At 54.0% G+C, this 17159-nt stretch overlaps 7 protein-coding genes across 7 annotated transcripts; 4 read left to right on the top strand and 3 right to left on the bottom strand.

Annotated features, from left to right (window-relative positions):
- Positions 1 to 1969: 1969 nt before the first annotated feature.
- AB675_8468 (uncharacterized protein) lies at positions 1970 to 3106 on the bottom strand (the record flags this gene model as incomplete). Its single annotated transcript, XM_018148916.1, has 1 exon — positions 1970 to 3106. The coding sequence occupies one exon, from the start codon at positions 3104 to 3106 to the stop codon at positions 1970 to 1972; it is 1137 nt and encodes a 378-aa protein (XP_018004337.1).
- A 400-nt stretch (positions 3107 to 3506) lies between these two features.
- AB675_8469 (uncharacterized protein) lies at positions 3507 to 5291 on the top strand (the record flags this gene model as incomplete). The annotated part of the gene is made up of 1 exon (XM_018148917.1): positions 3507 to 5291. The coding sequence occupies one exon, from the start codon at positions 3507 to 3509 to the stop codon at positions 5289 to 5291; it is 1785 nt and encodes a 594-aa protein (XP_018004567.1).
- A 450-nt stretch (positions 5292 to 5741) lies between these two features.
- On the top strand, positions 5742 to 6681 carry AB675_8470 (Glutathione S-transferase omega-1; the record flags this gene model as incomplete). The annotated part of the gene is made up of 3 exons (XM_018148918.1): positions 5742 to 5855; positions 5905 to 5942; positions 6006 to 6681. 3 exons carry the CDS (start codon positions 5742 to 5744, stop codon positions 6679 to 6681), a joined length of 828 nt encoding a protein of 275 aa, XP_018004217.1.
- Positions 6682 to 6804: 123 nt separating this feature from the next.
- Positions 6805 to 7769, bottom strand: AB675_8471 (uncharacterized protein; the record flags this gene model as incomplete). Its single annotated transcript, XM_018148919.1, has 3 exons — positions 6805 to 7013; positions 7078 to 7354; positions 7446 to 7769. 3 exons carry the CDS (start codon positions 7767 to 7769, stop codon positions 6805 to 6807), a joined length of 810 nt encoding a protein of 269 aa, XP_018004294.1.
- Positions 7770 to 9562: 1793 nt separating this feature from the next.
- Positions 9563 to 12896, top strand: AB675_8472 (Zinc-type alcohol dehydrogenase-like protein; the record flags this gene model as incomplete). The annotated part of the gene is made up of 4 exons (XM_018148920.1): positions 9563 to 9737; positions 9813 to 10323; positions 10386 to 11086; positions 11737 to 12896. The coding sequence occupies 4 exons, from the start codon at positions 9563 to 9565 to the stop codon at positions 12894 to 12896; spliced, it is 2547 nt and encodes an 848-aa protein (XP_018004359.1).
- Positions 12897 to 13559: 663 nt separating this feature from the next.
- On the top strand, positions 13560 to 15016 carry AB675_8473 (uncharacterized protein; the record flags this gene model as incomplete). Its single annotated transcript, XM_018148921.1, has 4 exons — positions 13560 to 13698; positions 13756 to 13968; positions 14026 to 14709; positions 14754 to 15016. 4 exons carry the CDS (start codon positions 13560 to 13562, stop codon positions 15014 to 15016), a joined length of 1299 nt encoding a protein of 432 aa, XP_018004493.1.
- Positions 15017 to 15867: 851 nt separating this feature from the next.
- AB675_8474 (Ketosamine-3-kinase) lies at positions 15868 to 16941 on the bottom strand (the record flags this gene model as incomplete). The annotated part of the gene is made up of 1 exon (XM_018148922.1): positions 15868 to 16941. The coding sequence occupies one exon, from the start codon at positions 16939 to 16941 to the stop codon at positions 15868 to 15870; it is 1074 nt and encodes a 357-aa protein (XP_018004483.1).
- Positions 16942 to 17159: the final 218 nt, after the last annotated feature.

The raw sequence follows: 17159 nt of genomic DNA on the forward strand, positions 1-17159 counted from the left end.
ACTTGTAATGGACATCCCGACCACGTTGTGCAACTTTCGAACCAAGACACCTGTGTCGAGACATTGCTGAGAGAGCTCCAATGGGTAGAGCACTATGTCACCGAGAGACCTGTGCCGAGACAGCCCGAACAAGGATCCAGTCTGAAGACAAAGGACTGCAGAGACATATTCCTTCATGCTGTTTTTTCCGAAGGACGCTCAACGAGGAAGAAGCCGATGAACTAAGGACCGGATCTGGAGGCTCAGGCAGGTCTCGGGCAGGTCTCAGGCAGGGCACAAAGAATCGTGTCTTTCCATGCCGGTGTCGTAGAGCCATCCAACAACCTGCAGGAGGCGCCTGGGTCATGGCTCGAGTGGTATATAGCAATCGTCCTTCCACCGCCATGAGCTGCAAGATTCAAAACACTCAACAGCTTCCAATAGCTACCACTCCTCCCAGCCATCAACACATCTCCTCGCCAGTCAACACAACAACACTTCACTCACCTTGACCGAGGCCATCAGCAATCAATCCTACGCTTTCCACTAAACCCTGCAACCACAACAAACACAACACTCACCAACATGTGCCGCGTTCAGACCCAATGCTGCAGCTGCAGAATCTCCATGGGTCTCCGCCGCCGTTCCTGCCAGTATCGGCCCAAGCACCCGGTCCACAAACGCTCCGTCTCAGGCTGCAATGTCATCAATCGTGGCATCGACCTCGTGGGCCCCTGTGTTCGCTGCACCAATAGACGTGTCCAGAACCGACAAATGAATCGCGGCAGGGAGAATGAGAAGACTCGGCGGGCTTCACGTGGGAATTAGGAGGGATGGCTGGTGTATTCAGACGTTGAGCTGCTGTAACACAGTGATGGCAGAGATGGATGGTGGTGAAAGAACCAAGAGACATAGGATGAAATTGCTTGGGCAGCTAGACTGAGTGCTCACTTCTATGTATTGGGTGCTGGTGGAGGTCAATGGTCGATATTGTGGAATGATGCGATATACTGTACCTTGAACAAAGTCCGCCCTGGGTTCACGTGTCGCGGATTTGACGCCTTGAGCACCGGATAGCAGTATCCGGCGCTAGTCCCATAGTAGTTAGCGCGGACAGGTAGTCGGGGGCATATATCTTGCCGTCGCGCATAGGAGTTGTATTCGACTCCTCAGATTTACAACTTGATCAGATAGACACACGAACTACTCGTTCTCCAACAAGATGACGAACATGAAATCGGAATACATTCTGACGTCGAAAACCTGCGTAGTCTTGGCCTGCCCAGTGAGTTTCAGGCTAAACCACAAGTTGACCAGGTCTGGATGGAGACATCCGCAACCCTTGCCGTGGCATAGAGTTCTATCAAGAATTCGTGCCACGCTCACATATGTGCGGTACAATTATACTTTGCCCTCCATTCTGCACACCAACCCCTAGCGTGGCGACAGAAGGACCTGGGACTGTCAAAAGAACAATGTCCCACATCATGGCTGTCAGTAGTCTTTGGACAGCTGTCAATAGCTGTCAGCGACAAAAGACCGGGACCTTGCAAGATGTCTGGCATCAAGCTCTGGACCATGTACCGCCGATTTCCTGTCCTGGCAGGTCTGATCAGCTTCTTACGACAGCTGCTGCGAGCCACCGCCACCTACATCATCGACGTCAGCTGACAAGTATCAGTATATCGACTTGCCCAGCTCCAGTCGAGACTGTCACTGTGTACGTCCAGACAGTGGTCTATAGCGGGTATCTTCCTTCTAATACTGTTGTTAACATTGGCGACGGCGTGTCCATACAGGTGACTAATGCTCCTACGGTTGTGGTCATAACCTCTGTGGTTACAACAACAGCTTCAGGTCTTGATGCAGCTCTGTCCAGAACTGTCGGATCTGTGTCGTCGGCCGCTGCGTCTTCTTCTGTGTCAGCAGGCCTCAACAATGCTTTAGCAACAACGATCGGCAACCTGCCGATTTCATCGACGTCGACAGATCACTCCACCAATACTGACGATGGTTTGGCGTCTACAACAGCCATACTGCCCTCCAGTGTCTCGATGACTACGGCGACCATCGAGTCAACTTTCACTTCACCCGCTAACAGCGGCATCTTCGTTGACATCGGATCGTCCAATAGCACCAGCGAGGGTTTCGGGTCAGTTGTAGGGCCCAGTAGTGTCAGCAGTCTACGCCGACTCACTCCAGACTCATCAAGCACTGCGCCGGGGATGCTCACGTTGAGTTCGATTGCACGAATTAGTGGAGGTGATGGCCCTGAATTGATATCAGCTACATCAACCTCTAGTGCTGCAACACCCACAGCTTTTATGGCTTCAAGTTCCTTTTTGGGCGTTGGTGGAGGCGTCACAGCCAGCGCCCTTTCATCTGACGCTGTCAATGAGGTCGCTAGTCCAACGTTCAACCTAGACAGTGCTGGCGGCGCAGGCAGGCCTGCTTCTGCCTCGTCGAGCAATGCGTTGAATGCATCGATATCGGATTCAAACGTGCAAAGCAATCCGGGCGGTGGCTCGGATTCAGTGTCCGCCACACCAGCAGCCACTACGTCAGCATCCACAATTGCTATCGTTTCAAGTTCTTCTTCAAGCGTCGCAGGTAACACAGCTGGCAACATTTCCTCTGATGCCATTGGCGAGGTCGCCCGTTCAACGGTCGACCCAGGTAGCGTCAGCAGCATAAGCAGGTCTTCTTCTGGCACATCGAGTGGTGCATCCGAAACACGGGTTTCGAGTGCAAATTTGCTAAGCAATGAAGGTGGTGGCTCAAGTGCTATATCAGCTACACCAGCCCCAACTATTTCAGCATCGACAACTGCTGACGATTCGACTTCCTCTTCAAGCGTAGGTGGAGGTGCTTCAACTAGCACAAGCCCATCTGTTCCAGCTAGTGGGGTCGCAAGTCCGACTACTGATCCAGGAAGCGTTATTCGTACGAGTACTTCTGCTTCTGGCTCGTCAAGCAGCAGCTCTGGAGCGATCTCAGCGAGCTCAAGTCTAACAAGCAATAGCGGTAGCTCGACTCTGTCTGGTATTGTTTCTTTGGCGACTGGGTCGAGCAATATTGGCCCAAGCAGTCCTGGTGCGACCTCATCGAGTTCAAGTCTAACAGGCATTGTCGGTGGCTCGGCTCTGTCTGCTACCGTTCCCACTGTGACAGGGTCGAGCGGTGATGCTCAAAGCAGCTCTGGACTGATTTCAGCAAGTCCAAGTCTCACAGGCAGTAGCGTTGGCTCAACTCTGTCTGCAACTGTTTCTTTCGCGACTGGGTCGACCAATGCTCAACCAAGCAACCCCGTGGCGACCGCACCGAGTCCAAGTCTGACAGGCTCATCTCTGTCTGGCACTGTTTCCACCGTGACGGGGTCGAGCAGTGATGCTCAAAGCAGCTCTGGAGCGATCTCAGCGAGTCCAAGTCTAACAGGCAATGGCGGCGCTTCGAGTTCGTCTGACTCTAGTGCTACAAGCAACACTGTAGGACCCACTTTGTCAGGCCTTGACTTGAGCAGCACCAGCATGACATCTTTGTCAGAGACTAGTACATCTACAGCTACAACCTTCTTCCTTCAACCCTCAGCATTGCCTGCATCAGGTGGCGTTCGTAAACGCGCGTACGACAGCACGCTGGACTTGATATATCTGGACCGGGTCACAGGACTGCAGTTTCTTGATGCATCCACAGCTGGATCATTGAATCTCCGTCCACAGGCCTTTGTCCTTAGTGGGCAGAACCTCGTCACATCCAGCCTTAGTCTGCGACTAATAGTCAATACTGAGTTACAGATCTATGGCGCCGCTGGCATCCCGCTATCTGACTTGTTTCAGTGGGAGTTCCACCCAGATGTGAGATCTGCAGAGATCGCTTTCGTTGCTTCCGCGCCGGAATACTCAAATCTAGCCAACGTTTCATTCTACGTGGAACCAAATTGCACAATAACGGACGGCCAACTTCTCGCATGCGCATTGTATGAGCTCGGATCAGATGTTTCACAGATGCAACTCCTGCCAAATTCTCAATCGATGTTCATTGGGGCACCGGGACTTGGTCGGCAGGCACAAGAGGTTCACATTGTACCGACGCAGGACGTTGGGACTGCCGGGAACATCACTTCTACTGAGACCAGCCGAGGCAGTGGCGACACTACAAGTTCGTCGACTGCAACAATATCTTCCATCAGCTCAGTCACAACTCCCAGCATTCCCCTGCCGACTCCGGAAGCACCTGGTGCATTCTGGCTATACGCTCCTAGCTATGCGGGAGGCTATTACGTCAAGCTAGCGAATTACAGCGGGTATCAAGTTCTTGTACTGTCCGAAACTCAGCAGGCAGCCCAGCAATTTGTCCTGCATGACACTCAGAACAGTTCACTGCTTACCGCGAGCAGTAATCTCACGCTTATGGTGCAAGGGTACCTCGGGAATGATGGGCCTGGATGGCAAATGTTGTTCTCACCTAGTACTCAGGCTGCTAATGCGGCAGCTTTCAACCCATCCAGGTCGAATTACATAGAGAGTGTGTGCTCGGTGTCAAGCGATGGCCAGCTGATCTGTTCAGCAGCCGTTCAATCTCAGGCTCCTGTTTCAACTTCTGTGGTCTACGACGATTCAAGCGATGGATATGTGGTATATCTTGGACCAGGAGGCTCCCCAAACACTCAAACGCTCGATCTGTACATCGTGTATGTTCCCGAGCCAGCAAACAGCAGCGCCGTCACCACAACGCCATTCAGCCCATCATCAGACGCGAGCGCTACCGAAACTACCCTACAGACCATGACCATAACCACCATTACCTCGACTGAGTATATTGCGTTATATGTGACCTTCGATCAGACACTCTCAGGCGGGACTGTCATTCCAACATCTTCCCCAGCTGGTACTGAGACCAACACTTTAACCCGCACTTACACAATCACAACCGTCACCTCAACTGATACGGATGTGGCTTACACGACTGGAACTTCGACATTGTCCGGCGGAACCATCATAATAACTTCTTCGCCAACTGCTACTGCGTTCAGGACTACTACGCAGACCTTGTACCTCACCCCTGTCACCTTCACAACGACTATTTTCTACTACACGACTGCTCTGGGCTCAGACGGAACATACTATGTGCGGCCAACTTCTGATGACGTTCAGACTGTGGTGCAGACCCTGACTGTCACCCCTGAGGCAAGCTCCGTAGCAACGACTGCAACGTCCACAGCTGGGTTGGTGTCAACGATCAGCAGCACCGTCACCACCATACCACTCAGCTCGTCGTCTGACGCGGACGCTGCTCCGACCACGACCGGCTAGTGTCTCCATTGCTCAGCGACCACAATGGGCCAGATGCTGTGGAAAACTTGGGTTGCCGTCGGCTAAGGAGATGAGACCGGCTCAGCCTGCGTTCATACACTTATGACATGTTGGCAGCCATTACTTTTCATACGCCGCATCACTACCATTGGAGTCGGTTGCCTCGCATTCGCAAACAGTGCGCTGTCTACAGCCATCTCTTTAGAGGCCCGTTGTACGCTGGAAGTCGAAGTCCACCCCACCTTCGAAGATGGGGATCCCCGCAAAGGTACTGATGGCGTCACTCCTCGCGTAGGCGGGTCGGTTTCCTTTTCCCACGAGTGCTTCACCATATCTCCACCGATTTTGTCAGCCATATTTCTGTGATACCTATCCATTGAAGCAACACAAAGTGGCACAAAGAAACACCTTGTCGAGCCGTACCCTGTTCCACCATCCAGGACCCTGAAGATGGGCATGCCAGATGCCGATATCTACCCATCTGCGACTGGGCTCGCGTCGCACGTTGTTAAGGCCCACGAAAACGCCCAGGCAGAGCATGTTCTGTACAGCGGATGGTTTTGCGTAAGCATCGCCCTGCTATTCTGCGCCTACATTCACTGACCAACTGCAGCCATTCGTCCAACGTGCCTGGATCGTGCTCGAGGAGAAGTAAGTCATTGACATGCCATGCCATCACTCCCAAGACAGCCATCTCACCAACATCCCGTGAAGGAAAATCCCCTACCGCTACAAGGAAATCAACCCTTACCACAAGGAGCCTTCGTTCCTCGCCCTCAACCCCCGCGGCCTAGTCCCAACCCTCGGCTGCCCAACACCCTCCGGCGAGGAACCCCTAATCGAATCCAACATCATCTGCGACTACCTCGACGACACCTTCCCGGACAAAGCCCCCCTCTACCCATCGGACGCCTACACCAAAGCCAAGCTGCGCGTGAGCATCGACTTTGTCACATCGCGCATCATCCCTGCGTATCATCGGTTCTTGCAGCACACGCCGGATAAGGCATACAGTCTAGAGGACGCCCGGAAGGAGTTTCTGGGCCATTTGTTAACGTGGATCAAAGACGCCGACCCAACGGGACCGTATTTCGCGGGCAAGGAATTCGGGATGGGCGATGTCGTCATGGCGCCCTGGGCATTGCGGTTGTGGGTGTTTGACCATTTCAAGGAGGGTGGGTTGGGGATGCCGGAGGAAGGGAAGGGTGGAGAGGATGAGGAGTTGTGGGGAAGGTGGAGGGTTTGGGCGGATGCGGTGAGCAAGAGGGAGAGTGTCAAGGGGACGATGAGTGAGCGGGAGCATTACTTGCCGTTGTATCAGCGGTATGCGGATGATACGGCGCAGAGTGAGATGGCCAAGGCTAGTCGGGGTGGGAGGGGCGTGCCTTGAGCGGCGGCCCTTATCGGGTGCTGGCTCGGGACCATGGACGTGAGCTCAGGTAGACTGCGGGTGGAACATTTCCATATGATATGGCTTGACCTTGCACTTTTTGCTGGCTTGAGTCAGCCTAGCTTAGTTCGCAAGAGCATATATTCGGTCCAAATCTTCGCCGTCCTGCATCGCATCCCACCCTTCCTTTGCCAGTCTATCGATGGCGGGCTCGATCTCCTCCTCGCCCTGCAGCAAGTCGTACCAGCCACTGACATTGTCCCGCTCAAGCAGTGCTGCCGCGACACGCGCTACGTCTTCACGAGTCACGTCTCCTCGGGCGGAGGTTTTGCCTGCGAGAGTGTCAGCACAAATCACGTCCCCAATTCACGCCGAGCATAATTGGACGCAGCTTACCCAAGTTCACCTTCCCGGTAGCTGGCCCGTCCTTCAACGTCCCCGGCCTCAGATTGATCGCCTGAAAACCCTTCCCACGCTTGTGCGCCAACGCAGCCAAATGCTCATCTGCAGCAACCTTGGCTTGGTAGTAGGCCGGGAGGATCTCGGTGTTGACTTTGTCGGCGGCGGCGCGGTCGTCGGGGCTCCACCAGGAGGGGTAGCCGCGGCGGGAGGCGATGTAGCTGACCATGAGGAATTTTGTTACTGTGGGGGTTGCGATTGCGGCGGAGATATACTGGCCCGATCATGTTAGTCAGCTGTAGTGGCACGAGCTTCAATTGGCTCCCGGATCTAAAAATCAGATTCTGCAGCAGATCGTGACATACCGTCTTCGCAGCAACGCAATCAACAGCGTTCGTCCGCTCCTTGCCACCCTTACCACCTGCACCAGCCGACCAGACCACATAATTCGGCTTGACGCGGTCAATCACCTTCTGGGCCTGAGACGCCTCTTTGACATCGTCAAGCGACTCAATAAGGACATCGATCTTGCCGGGTTGGTTTTTGCCGAGTGCCAGAATCTCGTCCTGCTGTGATGGATTGCGGATCACTGACGTGACGGCGTAGGACTTGGCGAGAAGTAAGGGAGTCAAGAACAGGGATACTTTGCCATGCCCGCCTAGGAGGAGGACGTGAGGTCGTGTTGCCATTATTTGCGGCGCTGTGTGTAGTAGACGAATTTCTGATATGGTCTGCCGATTCGCTTGTAGAGATTGGCTATGGTCTGCTCGATCGTCCCAAGCGGTTCGCGGATTGATGCTTGGGCTTTACTTGCGTGAAAGTGCTTCGGTCGTGTCGGGTCCGGGTTGCTAGCATTTATATTTGATTCACGCTTTGATTGAGGAGTTCATACAGTGACGTTGACCACCTGCAATTAGCTCTTGCACCGTGCTTGCAAGTACACCATATCTCAGCACGCGAAACCCGCAGCTGTGGCTTGATTTGGCAGTTACTTGTCGTCCATAACAGGTAGGGAGCCCGAATGTCCTGGGGCAAGTGCAACACAACGCGCCAAGTCGTGCCTGCCAATGGCGTCATTTCTGAGGAGTTCTCCTCCCGGAAACACCTCATGGCAGGTCCAGTCCCGCACTTGTCGGCAATGACTGATCAATACTGAAGCATGCGACATCGTCGTTCTGGATTGCGTGAGTACAAATGCGATTGCCCTCCCACCCTGATGCTCAATGTATGAATGACAATCATGGTTCCTGTACACCTTACCTAAGCAGCTCCGGTGACTCGGTTCACGACATGGCGGTTGAGAATTTGCCGACATTCGCACAGTATCGACAGATCCTGTGAAACTTCTCGTGACGTCTTGACGTCTCGCACTTCTCGTCTCCAGTACGTGGCACCACTGGACACGGATATCGACGAAGCCTGTAGATCCAGGCTCTCCTCCGTGAAAGGTATTTATTGCTCTTTTCTACCATCTCATGTCCGTTCAGGCCGCCTCTATGTGTATCTATGTACGCACGCTTGTGTACGCCCGTTTAGCGAGCTTGGCTGCTTGCACTTCATAAGCATCGATCGCCTGAGCCAAGCAACTACGGCCGGGCACTACTGTTCCTCAGTGGATCAGTCGCCACTTCCACACATTCTTCGAACATGGGATGGCAAATATCTCAGCACTTCTACTGTATCAGGGCACAGTGCAGCGATAAGCGAAGGTTGGCCTCGCGCGTACTGCGAAGTACTGAGTCATCTCGATCGCAGCCTTTCTCCGCCAAGTCTCGAACACTGTCCCTTTGCGGAAGGTATACTCTGCTTTTGTTTCCCACGCACGATAGCATGGGATGTCGGTCCAGATTCAATGAACGACGTACGTGCCGCGGGTTGTCGAATTGAAGGTGCAATCGTACTAGAACCCAGAAGCTGGCCGAGTGCTCAAAATCTCACAAAGGGATGTACAGTACGGCATCCGCGCCCTGAGTATAAGAGAAGCTTGCTGGTGCGCATCGAGAGAGTCGTATGAATGGCTTCTTCTTTTCCGCGATGAATAGCACTCCAATCTGATGGGCGTTGTGAGGTGGGATTAATAGCAACATCTCAAATTCATCGCAAAGACCAGCCTTGCGAACAGAAAGCTACCTTTCAATTTCCGACCGCCTTTCCAGCTACCTCCATTGTAATCGAGATCATGTGAGTTCACACTCCGACCCAGTCGATGGCTACCGGCATGTAATGCGCCACATACAAAGAAATCTGACCATCACTCAGGGGACAAGATCACACGACCGCTCCAGTCAAACCTGTACGCTTCGTCAGCGGATTCCCCATGAGTGTCGATGAGAAAATCCAAGCCCGAGGAGTCATCAAGTCTCATGCATCACGACATCGCTGGCCGAACTACAGAGATGTCGCCGAGGAGGCGGCAGCAAGATCCGAGGTGGGCAGAACGCAGGCGCTCTCCATCACATCGCAACGTCGCAGACGATCCAACATGGCATTTTGCACCGCCAACGAAAGCAGTATCCACGATTGCGAGGCTGCCGCTCACAAAGCAACTAGCAGCTGGTTCGATACTGTGGATCGCAACGCACTCCCTCCAATCTTCCCGCTGGTCCCGCTGGAACCTCCGTGTTCAGCCGAAAGGCTATGGAACGCGCTCAAGAAAGGTGGCCGTCTCCAGCTTTTCCTTCAGGACCTTTTCCAGTCCTTCTGTCTTCGGGCCCTGCTGACTCGTGAATAAGTAAATGAGGTCTGGAAACAACTAATGCCATCCGAGGACTTTGTCAACGAACGAATGCACCAGATCGTCACAGCGAAGGAAGTCTTTTACAGCCAAATGCTCGTCTTCCGCGTCTGGCAGCTGCCATCGCCGCAGACTGGCGTAGCGAAGGCCTCCGCACAGATGATCCACCTATACTCACAAGCAATCCGGCAGATCAATGACAAGTTGAGTCAAGATGCAGAGGTGGCATGCAGCGACTCGATGATATTGGCCGTGATGTACCTCTACTTCGTGTCAACCCACCCGCTCGACCTCTTCGCGAAGAACGGAGCAGCAGCACCGAGCGCTTCTCGAAGAAATACTCGGCCGGATGTTCACCAAGGGCCGTTGAACGACCTGAGGGCACTTCGACTTGGTGGTGGGCATGTCGATGCTGGCAACGAGCATCGAAAGGGGCTGGAGAGGATGATCGAGCTTCGCGGCGGTGTCAAAGCGATCCGTGCCCCCGGCATTGCCCAGAGCTACTGCTAGTGAGTGCTTCCCTCGAGACTCTCCATTACGCCCACTTTGATCGAGCTGACTGTCTGATTAGCGGCGACACAACGGTCTCTTCTGGCCTATTGCGTGTTCCTCGTTCTGACTTCGTTCCATTCCTGGATCCTGATTACTTATGGAATAGTCTCGCGGAGGGCCGTCGACCAGATCACCCGCTGAAGTCAATGGGCACTGCATTCACTGAAGCACTTGCTCATCAACAGACCAACCCAAGCAAGATTCTTACTGAGGTCAGCAAGTCACTCGAGAATCTGGTATTGTATTCCCTGCAAGCCGACGACTACGTGGCCGGCAAACGCACCGCGCCAACGCTCGACGTGATGGCTGACCAGCGAAACATGATTCAGCACAGACTCATGAGCCTCATGCACATACATGACACTCCAGAAAGCACATCACCACTCATCAGGCTCTGCCATCTGGCTAGCTTGGTGTACAGCTTCCTCTGTGTGTTTCCGGTTGGCCATGCTCCATTCCGGGCACTTGTCTTCCGCATTAGATCTGTGATAACTGAGGCAGTCGGAAGAGCCACATGCCCAACAGCAAGACAGTACCTAGTGCTGTGGGCTTTGTGCCTGACGGGCATTGTGGTTGAGCCTGGGACCGGAAGTAGCACGTGGGCCCTCACTATGTTGGACGAATACTTGGAGCGCCTCGAGATCATCAGCTGGAAAGCATTTAGAGATGCGATGTTGGGATTCTTATGGCTTCCGATCACCAACGATCAAGATGGCATCCGTCTGTGGTCTGAAATTGTTGCTTTCCGGGGTGAACGCGCAAGACGGCTTCGGTCGCAGTCGCGTGTCGCCGACTCACCTTGAGGTCATGCTCGGTCGTCAAAATAATCGGAGCGCTTGTCCATGCTCGTGCCGACACAACTCGAGACTGGGTCGCAGTCGAAAGCCAAAGGGAAGTCATACTTAGGTACGTCGTGGGAATCACGAAGTACGATCTGTTTGCTTGCACTTACATACGACAACCAACGCCAAGACAATCACGTGCCAGCTCGGCGACTGCTGAAGCCGAGCTATCGCGCCATTATTCAGCACTCGCAACAGGCGGGGATGCGCTTTAGATAAGCGTTACTTCGGACCCCAAATCTCAACGCCGACTGCTCATTGGCATTGACAATACTCGAAGATGTCGCGCCTGCAGGTTCCCTGTCGAAGAGCCCCGACGGTGCTTGCTGCAGCACATGCTAGTGCTCTGGGAGGTTGGGGTGGTGGCGAATATCCCGCACTCCCTTAGCGGCTCTCAGACCATGATGCATAGCCTAATTCTACCACGCTGCTGGCGCGGTGGGCGTTGTATAAATATGACCTGAAGAGTGCTTCCTGATACATGGAGTCTCCATCAACATCCTCACCACTACTCATCATATCATCCAGATCAGACAAACTATCCACAGATCAGCTACCATTCCGATAACAGACACAACAACTTTCATCATTTCAATCAGCAAGATCCAACCACCGAAATGAAAGCCTGGACATTTTCTCGGCGAGGTCACCCTCTCACCACCCTTGAACTCACCACAGTCCCCACCCCAGAAGTGTTATCATTAAAGGACGATGAAGTCCTCGTGAAAGTCTCGCACGCCTCACTGAATCTCTTCAGCTCGCTTCTCGCCTGGGTCGTGCCTTCATTCGTCCGGACAAAGCCCTCAGTCCTCGAAACCGATTTCTCAGGTCGAATTGTTGGCGTTGGCAAATCCATCAACCATGTCAGCGTTGGCGACGACGTCTTCGGCGTGCTACAAGGCGGTCACCACATCAAGCAGGGTCGCGGCGCAATAGCAGAGTATGTCATCGCCTCGAGAGACGAAGTCGTGGCCAAGCCAAGCAACATTTCCTTCGCTGAAGCCGCTGGTCTAGGCACAGTCGGCGTGACTGGGTTCTTCATGGCAAGCAAGTCCGGGCTGAAGACCGGCGACCGTGTCTTTGTCAATGGTGGCAGTGGCGGTGCCGGGCTCTCGGTCCTGCAGGCCGTGCGCGAGCTCGTCGGCCCCGAAGGCACGATCGTCACTACCTGCTCCGCCAAGAACACCGACCTCGTCAAGACCTTCGGCGCGGACGAAGTCATCGACTATACACAACATGCCGACCTGCCTACATACCTGAAACAGCAATACAGCAGCAAGCCCTTCGACGCCATTCTCGACACAGTCGGCACAGGACAAAGCCAAGCAATCTACAACAACTCACCCGCCTACCTCGCCCAAGGCAAACCCTACCTGACAATCGGCTCACCCATGGGCGATGGCTTGACTGTCACGAATCTGCTGAAGAACATCTCAAACCTGCTTCAAAACAACGCCTGGCCACGTGTCCTTGGCGGAACGCCGCGATACTGGGAGTTTGTGGACTCGTCGGGTGCTGGACCGGAGGTGTTGAAGCGGTTGAGTGCTGCGATTGCGGATGGGAAGCACAGGGGGCAGATTGATCAGGGTGGGAAGGTGTGGGCGTTTGAGGATGCGAAGAAGGCGTTGGAGAGGTTGGTGAGTCGGAGGGCGCAGGGGAAGGTTGTTGTTAAGGTGCAGGAATTGTGATGGTGATGGCGGGTTGGGGGTTTGTGGTGGCCGAACAGTGAATAGGAATTTCTGGGCCAACGTCGTTTGACTTCGAAATCACAGACACGCTGATGTGGCAGCTAACAAGAAAGCATTAGCAATGTTCTTTGTTACGCATCGCTTCGAATCTAATTCGACGCACGCTCCCTCGAGTCACATCCCCATCATGGTTGGGAGTCTTCTGTTTGTGCTGATGACGGCCATAGCTGACGACAAGGTAGATGATGCTGCTGCTGATCTATATAGGTCCATTTCGGGCTGCTCACTGGCCACGATGGATCCATATCACCCGAACTGTTTCCGACCCACCAGGCCGAAGGCAATACTCGACCACAAGAGCAGTCGCACCTACTCTGACGAGGAATCAGTGAGTCTTCCGAGATCATGGGTCGATGCGAGCGCTGCTATCTGAAGGGGGGCAAATGTGGACAAGAGAAGCCAACTTGTGCGTGGTGTGAACGTGCCGGTGCTGAATGTGTCCCGCGAACGTCTGGTCAACAGGGACTCGGCAGGCCAAGCGAGGAGGGTTACTCGGACAATCCGTGTGAGCGCTGCTACCGCAAACAAATACGATGTGGGCGACAGAGACCGGTCTGCGACAGGTGTGCAAAGGATGGTGTTTCGTGCGTTCCACGAACCCCGATGCCGAACGATCGTGGAAGAGCCGCTCGCGCGAAGAGACATGGAGGCCCCGCTCCGGACGAACGAGGCTCATCTGATGATGGCGATGACAGCTCCGAAGTCGAATCGATTGGCCCGTTTGATGAGGAGCACGCCCAAAGTATGGGCAGGCGTCTTCTGCCCAGACACGCTGGGCACGACCACTCACGAGACGCAGAAGTCACCTACAGGCTTTCCGAAGAAGCCCGAGATACTGACGGCGCTGAGCGGCACGCCGACACACGAGACGAAGAGGCTGACCGAAGGGAGCAGGCTCGCCGGCGTGAAGCTACCTACAGGGCTCTCGACCAAGCCCGAGAAGCTACCCGCGCTGCCTTGCCGTATCGTGGGGGCTACAGGGGAGGATCGCGCCATGAAGACGCACCCACCAGTAAGATTTACTTTGGTCAAAGCTGTTCCGCGCGTGCGACTGCTAACGTACCTGCAGCCGCCAGTCGGCCTAGCCCAATGACCAACCGTGGACACGGACGCCATGCGCCCGAACCCCAAGGCGTGTGCCAAAAATGTGGAACGCGGGAAACTTCACGGTGGAGACCGGGTCCTAGTGGCTCAAAGACGTTGTGTAATGCGTGTTATCGGAGGTGGGTCAATCAGGGGAGGCCGAGGACGTTGCCTAGAGCCGGCGACGAACAAACATCGTCCGACAGTGACGAGGATGGCATAGACAAGCACCTCAAGGCCGGTAGGCTTTATGAGAAAGCTCGCGCTGGTGGAGGAGGGAGCAATTTCTTGTACAACGAATACCAGAGAGAGCAAGCTCGCCGGCGTGAAGCTACTTACAATGTCCTCGACCAAGCCAGAGAGGCCAATCGCGCATATCGTGAGGGCTTTACGGGTGAATCGCGTCGCGAATCTGCATCCACCGGCACGAGCGACCCATCGACCTACGTCACAGCGTCAACCACAGCTTCGAACTATCAGAATTCGCCACCGCTACCTCGCACTGGTCCGGGCTATCAGTATCAGGAACCTCGCTATTGGTTCAACACGCCAGCTGTCGGCCCCTACGCGAATGCATATCAGTCGAATGCTGGTAATCCTTACGGACAGGCATCCTCGCAAGGGCCAGCTAGCACCGCAGGCGGTCGTACACAAAGCTCGTATTCTGACAGTACACGCGCTACGTCTTCAAGCAATCGAACACTGACCTCTCAGGCTACTACGACGGGTGGTCACGCGGTTGTTGGTATGTACCATTATCACAGGCTTCCGCCACGAGTCCCAAGCCCTCGAACACAGAGCTCACGCGCCGAGAGTACTTACTCTACTGGACCAAGCACTCAGGCAGGAAGCACTTCCACGGACAATACGCAATCTACGGCCCGGAGCCATGGAGCACAAACCACTTCTACCGACAGTACATCTACCACTACTGGTCCGAACCATGGCCGCATGGGCCCTCCGCCGCGGCGAGGTAATGGTAAGTGATTTATGGAAGTCGTGGGTCTGAAGTCAGACTAATCGCGATACCAGGACATGCATCTTCGAGGCACACTGACACGCAGCCAGCTCCTCGCGAGCCGCCTCGCGACTACTACGACGAGCACGGCAACCGTCGGAGTGGGTGGCATAGGGAGTTCTGGCATGGACGAGGGCAGGGCAGGTGAACAGAGTTGACTGGTAGGCTGAAGTGAGGTATCATTATTGCATGCATATCACAACTGGAGAAGGTTTTTCCTTGGGCGTTTTATCATAGGCGGCATATTATTATGGTGAGCATTAATACTGCGGGCTATCATCCTAGGATTCGGAAGGCAGCAAAGAACCACACAGCCTTGCCAAGTTTTATCAGTATCTAGGTAGATTTCCTTTTCCCTAGCAACGTGAAATAATGCACCCTCCAGAATATCCGCGCAAATGTCAGCCACAAATGCGTGGTTTGCTTTTGGGATTACCGGATGATCAAAGGCAGTCTTCTTCCTGCATGTGGTGCTTGAAGCTAACAATAAAACCTGTGGTGATGAAAGATCTTGCACATAACCCGGCCATCTGATACATACACGCCTTCTAAGTAAACAATGGGTTCTCAGTGTAATCATGAGCAGAGCAAAGCAAAGACGATCGATTCTGAACAGGAGAGTTCATTCCTTTTTGCGTTCTCGTCCAGCAATTTTTGGCTAAGATTAGGAATTTGTGAGTTGCTGTGCAGAGCTCAGGCAATAGTCACGGTGTGAGGAGGCAGCTCCAAGGCAGATGTCAGGCAATCAGCCGTTAGAGAAGCAAACAGAACATGTAGGCAGCGTCCAGTTTCAAAGTATTTCATAGTAGTTCATGTGTTCCCATACTTCTTGATCAAGCGCTTGAGAATGTTCATGGCACCACTCTTATACCCACCTCCAAATATGCTGTGGTGGTTGAGGTGATGATAGCTCTCGTACAGCGCGACTCGGTCCTGCTCCTTGTCAGCACAAGCCGCCCCCGCAGCGTCCTCGCTCACCTCGTATTCCTCGGCTGGTTCAGTCTTCGGCACGAGCTCATGATACTCCTTGAAGTGTGCACTACCGAAGCCACCAAACATCATCTGAATTCCAATCTCATACTCATTGTGGGCATAGACCGCAGAAGGATCGAATACGACCTCCTCAACAGGCCCGGGCTGGTCTGGACCCGCTCCGTCACGACCGACGAACGACCCTTTTCCTTTGTTGCCGGACCACAGATCACCATGTACTACAACAGGCTTAATTCCTTCCTTTCCACCCAGGTGGCCCTCGCCGAGCAGTCGCGGCACCACCTCCGTAGCTGTCCGTTCCACAACCTTCCGCAGTTCTGCGTCCTTCCCGTTATTCTTCTCCGACCTCTGCAAAATCATCAGCAATCTGTTCTCCGCAAAGAAGTTTGCCCACGACTCCCGGAACGAGTTATCCTGTGGAGTGTCACCACAGCACGTCGTTACTGGAAAGCCAAACATAGGCATATCGTAGCCTTCAGGAATAGGCGCTGGTGTGGAGTGCAACTTCGCCATCTTCTGAGCTAAGCTCAATCCACTCCCATCAGAAGTACCGGATGATGCTGTGGTCAGCCGACGTCCGCCGAGATCGAGAAACTCCGTCGCGAGGAAATAGCCATCACGCTTATCCAGCTTTCCCCAGGCATAGGCCTTTGGACACAGTGACGGGACAGCGTCGTGGATCGCGTTTAAGGACGCGTGCTCCCCTTCGAACATCACCGCCGCGCCTGGTGAAGTCGCTGTCTTCACGAAGATGGAGGTCGTCGGAGTGGATATCCGGAGCGTTTCGGCGAATCCTGATCCGCCATGTTTCGAGAGAGTCGCAGCGGACTGATCGATCTTGAGGGTAGTCTGCAGGGCTCTCAGGATTGCTGGGTCGATGTCTAGGGGCATCACTGATATCGCTTGTCCTCTCAACCAGATGATGATGCCCTGCTCTGGACTTTGATGGAGGTAATATAGCCAAAGTGAGCTAGTTCACATTCGGAATAGCGCGACATGGTGGCAAGCTGTCGCGACTTCCCGGTCTTGCACTCATGAAGTCTTCCTGGAATTCTTTTCGTCTGCTTTGCGAGACCTTCATATGGCGCTCTTGAGAACGTCCCATCATT

The sequence above is a fragment of the Cyphellophora attinorum genome, assembly GCF_001299255.1.
Source record: "Cyphellophora attinorum strain CBS 131958 chromosome Unknown Contig3, whole genome shotgun sequence".
In the NCBI taxonomy this organism is placed as follows: Eukaryota; Fungi; Ascomycota; class Eurotiomycetes; order Chaetothyriales; family Cyphellophoraceae; genus Cyphellophora; species Cyphellophora attinorum.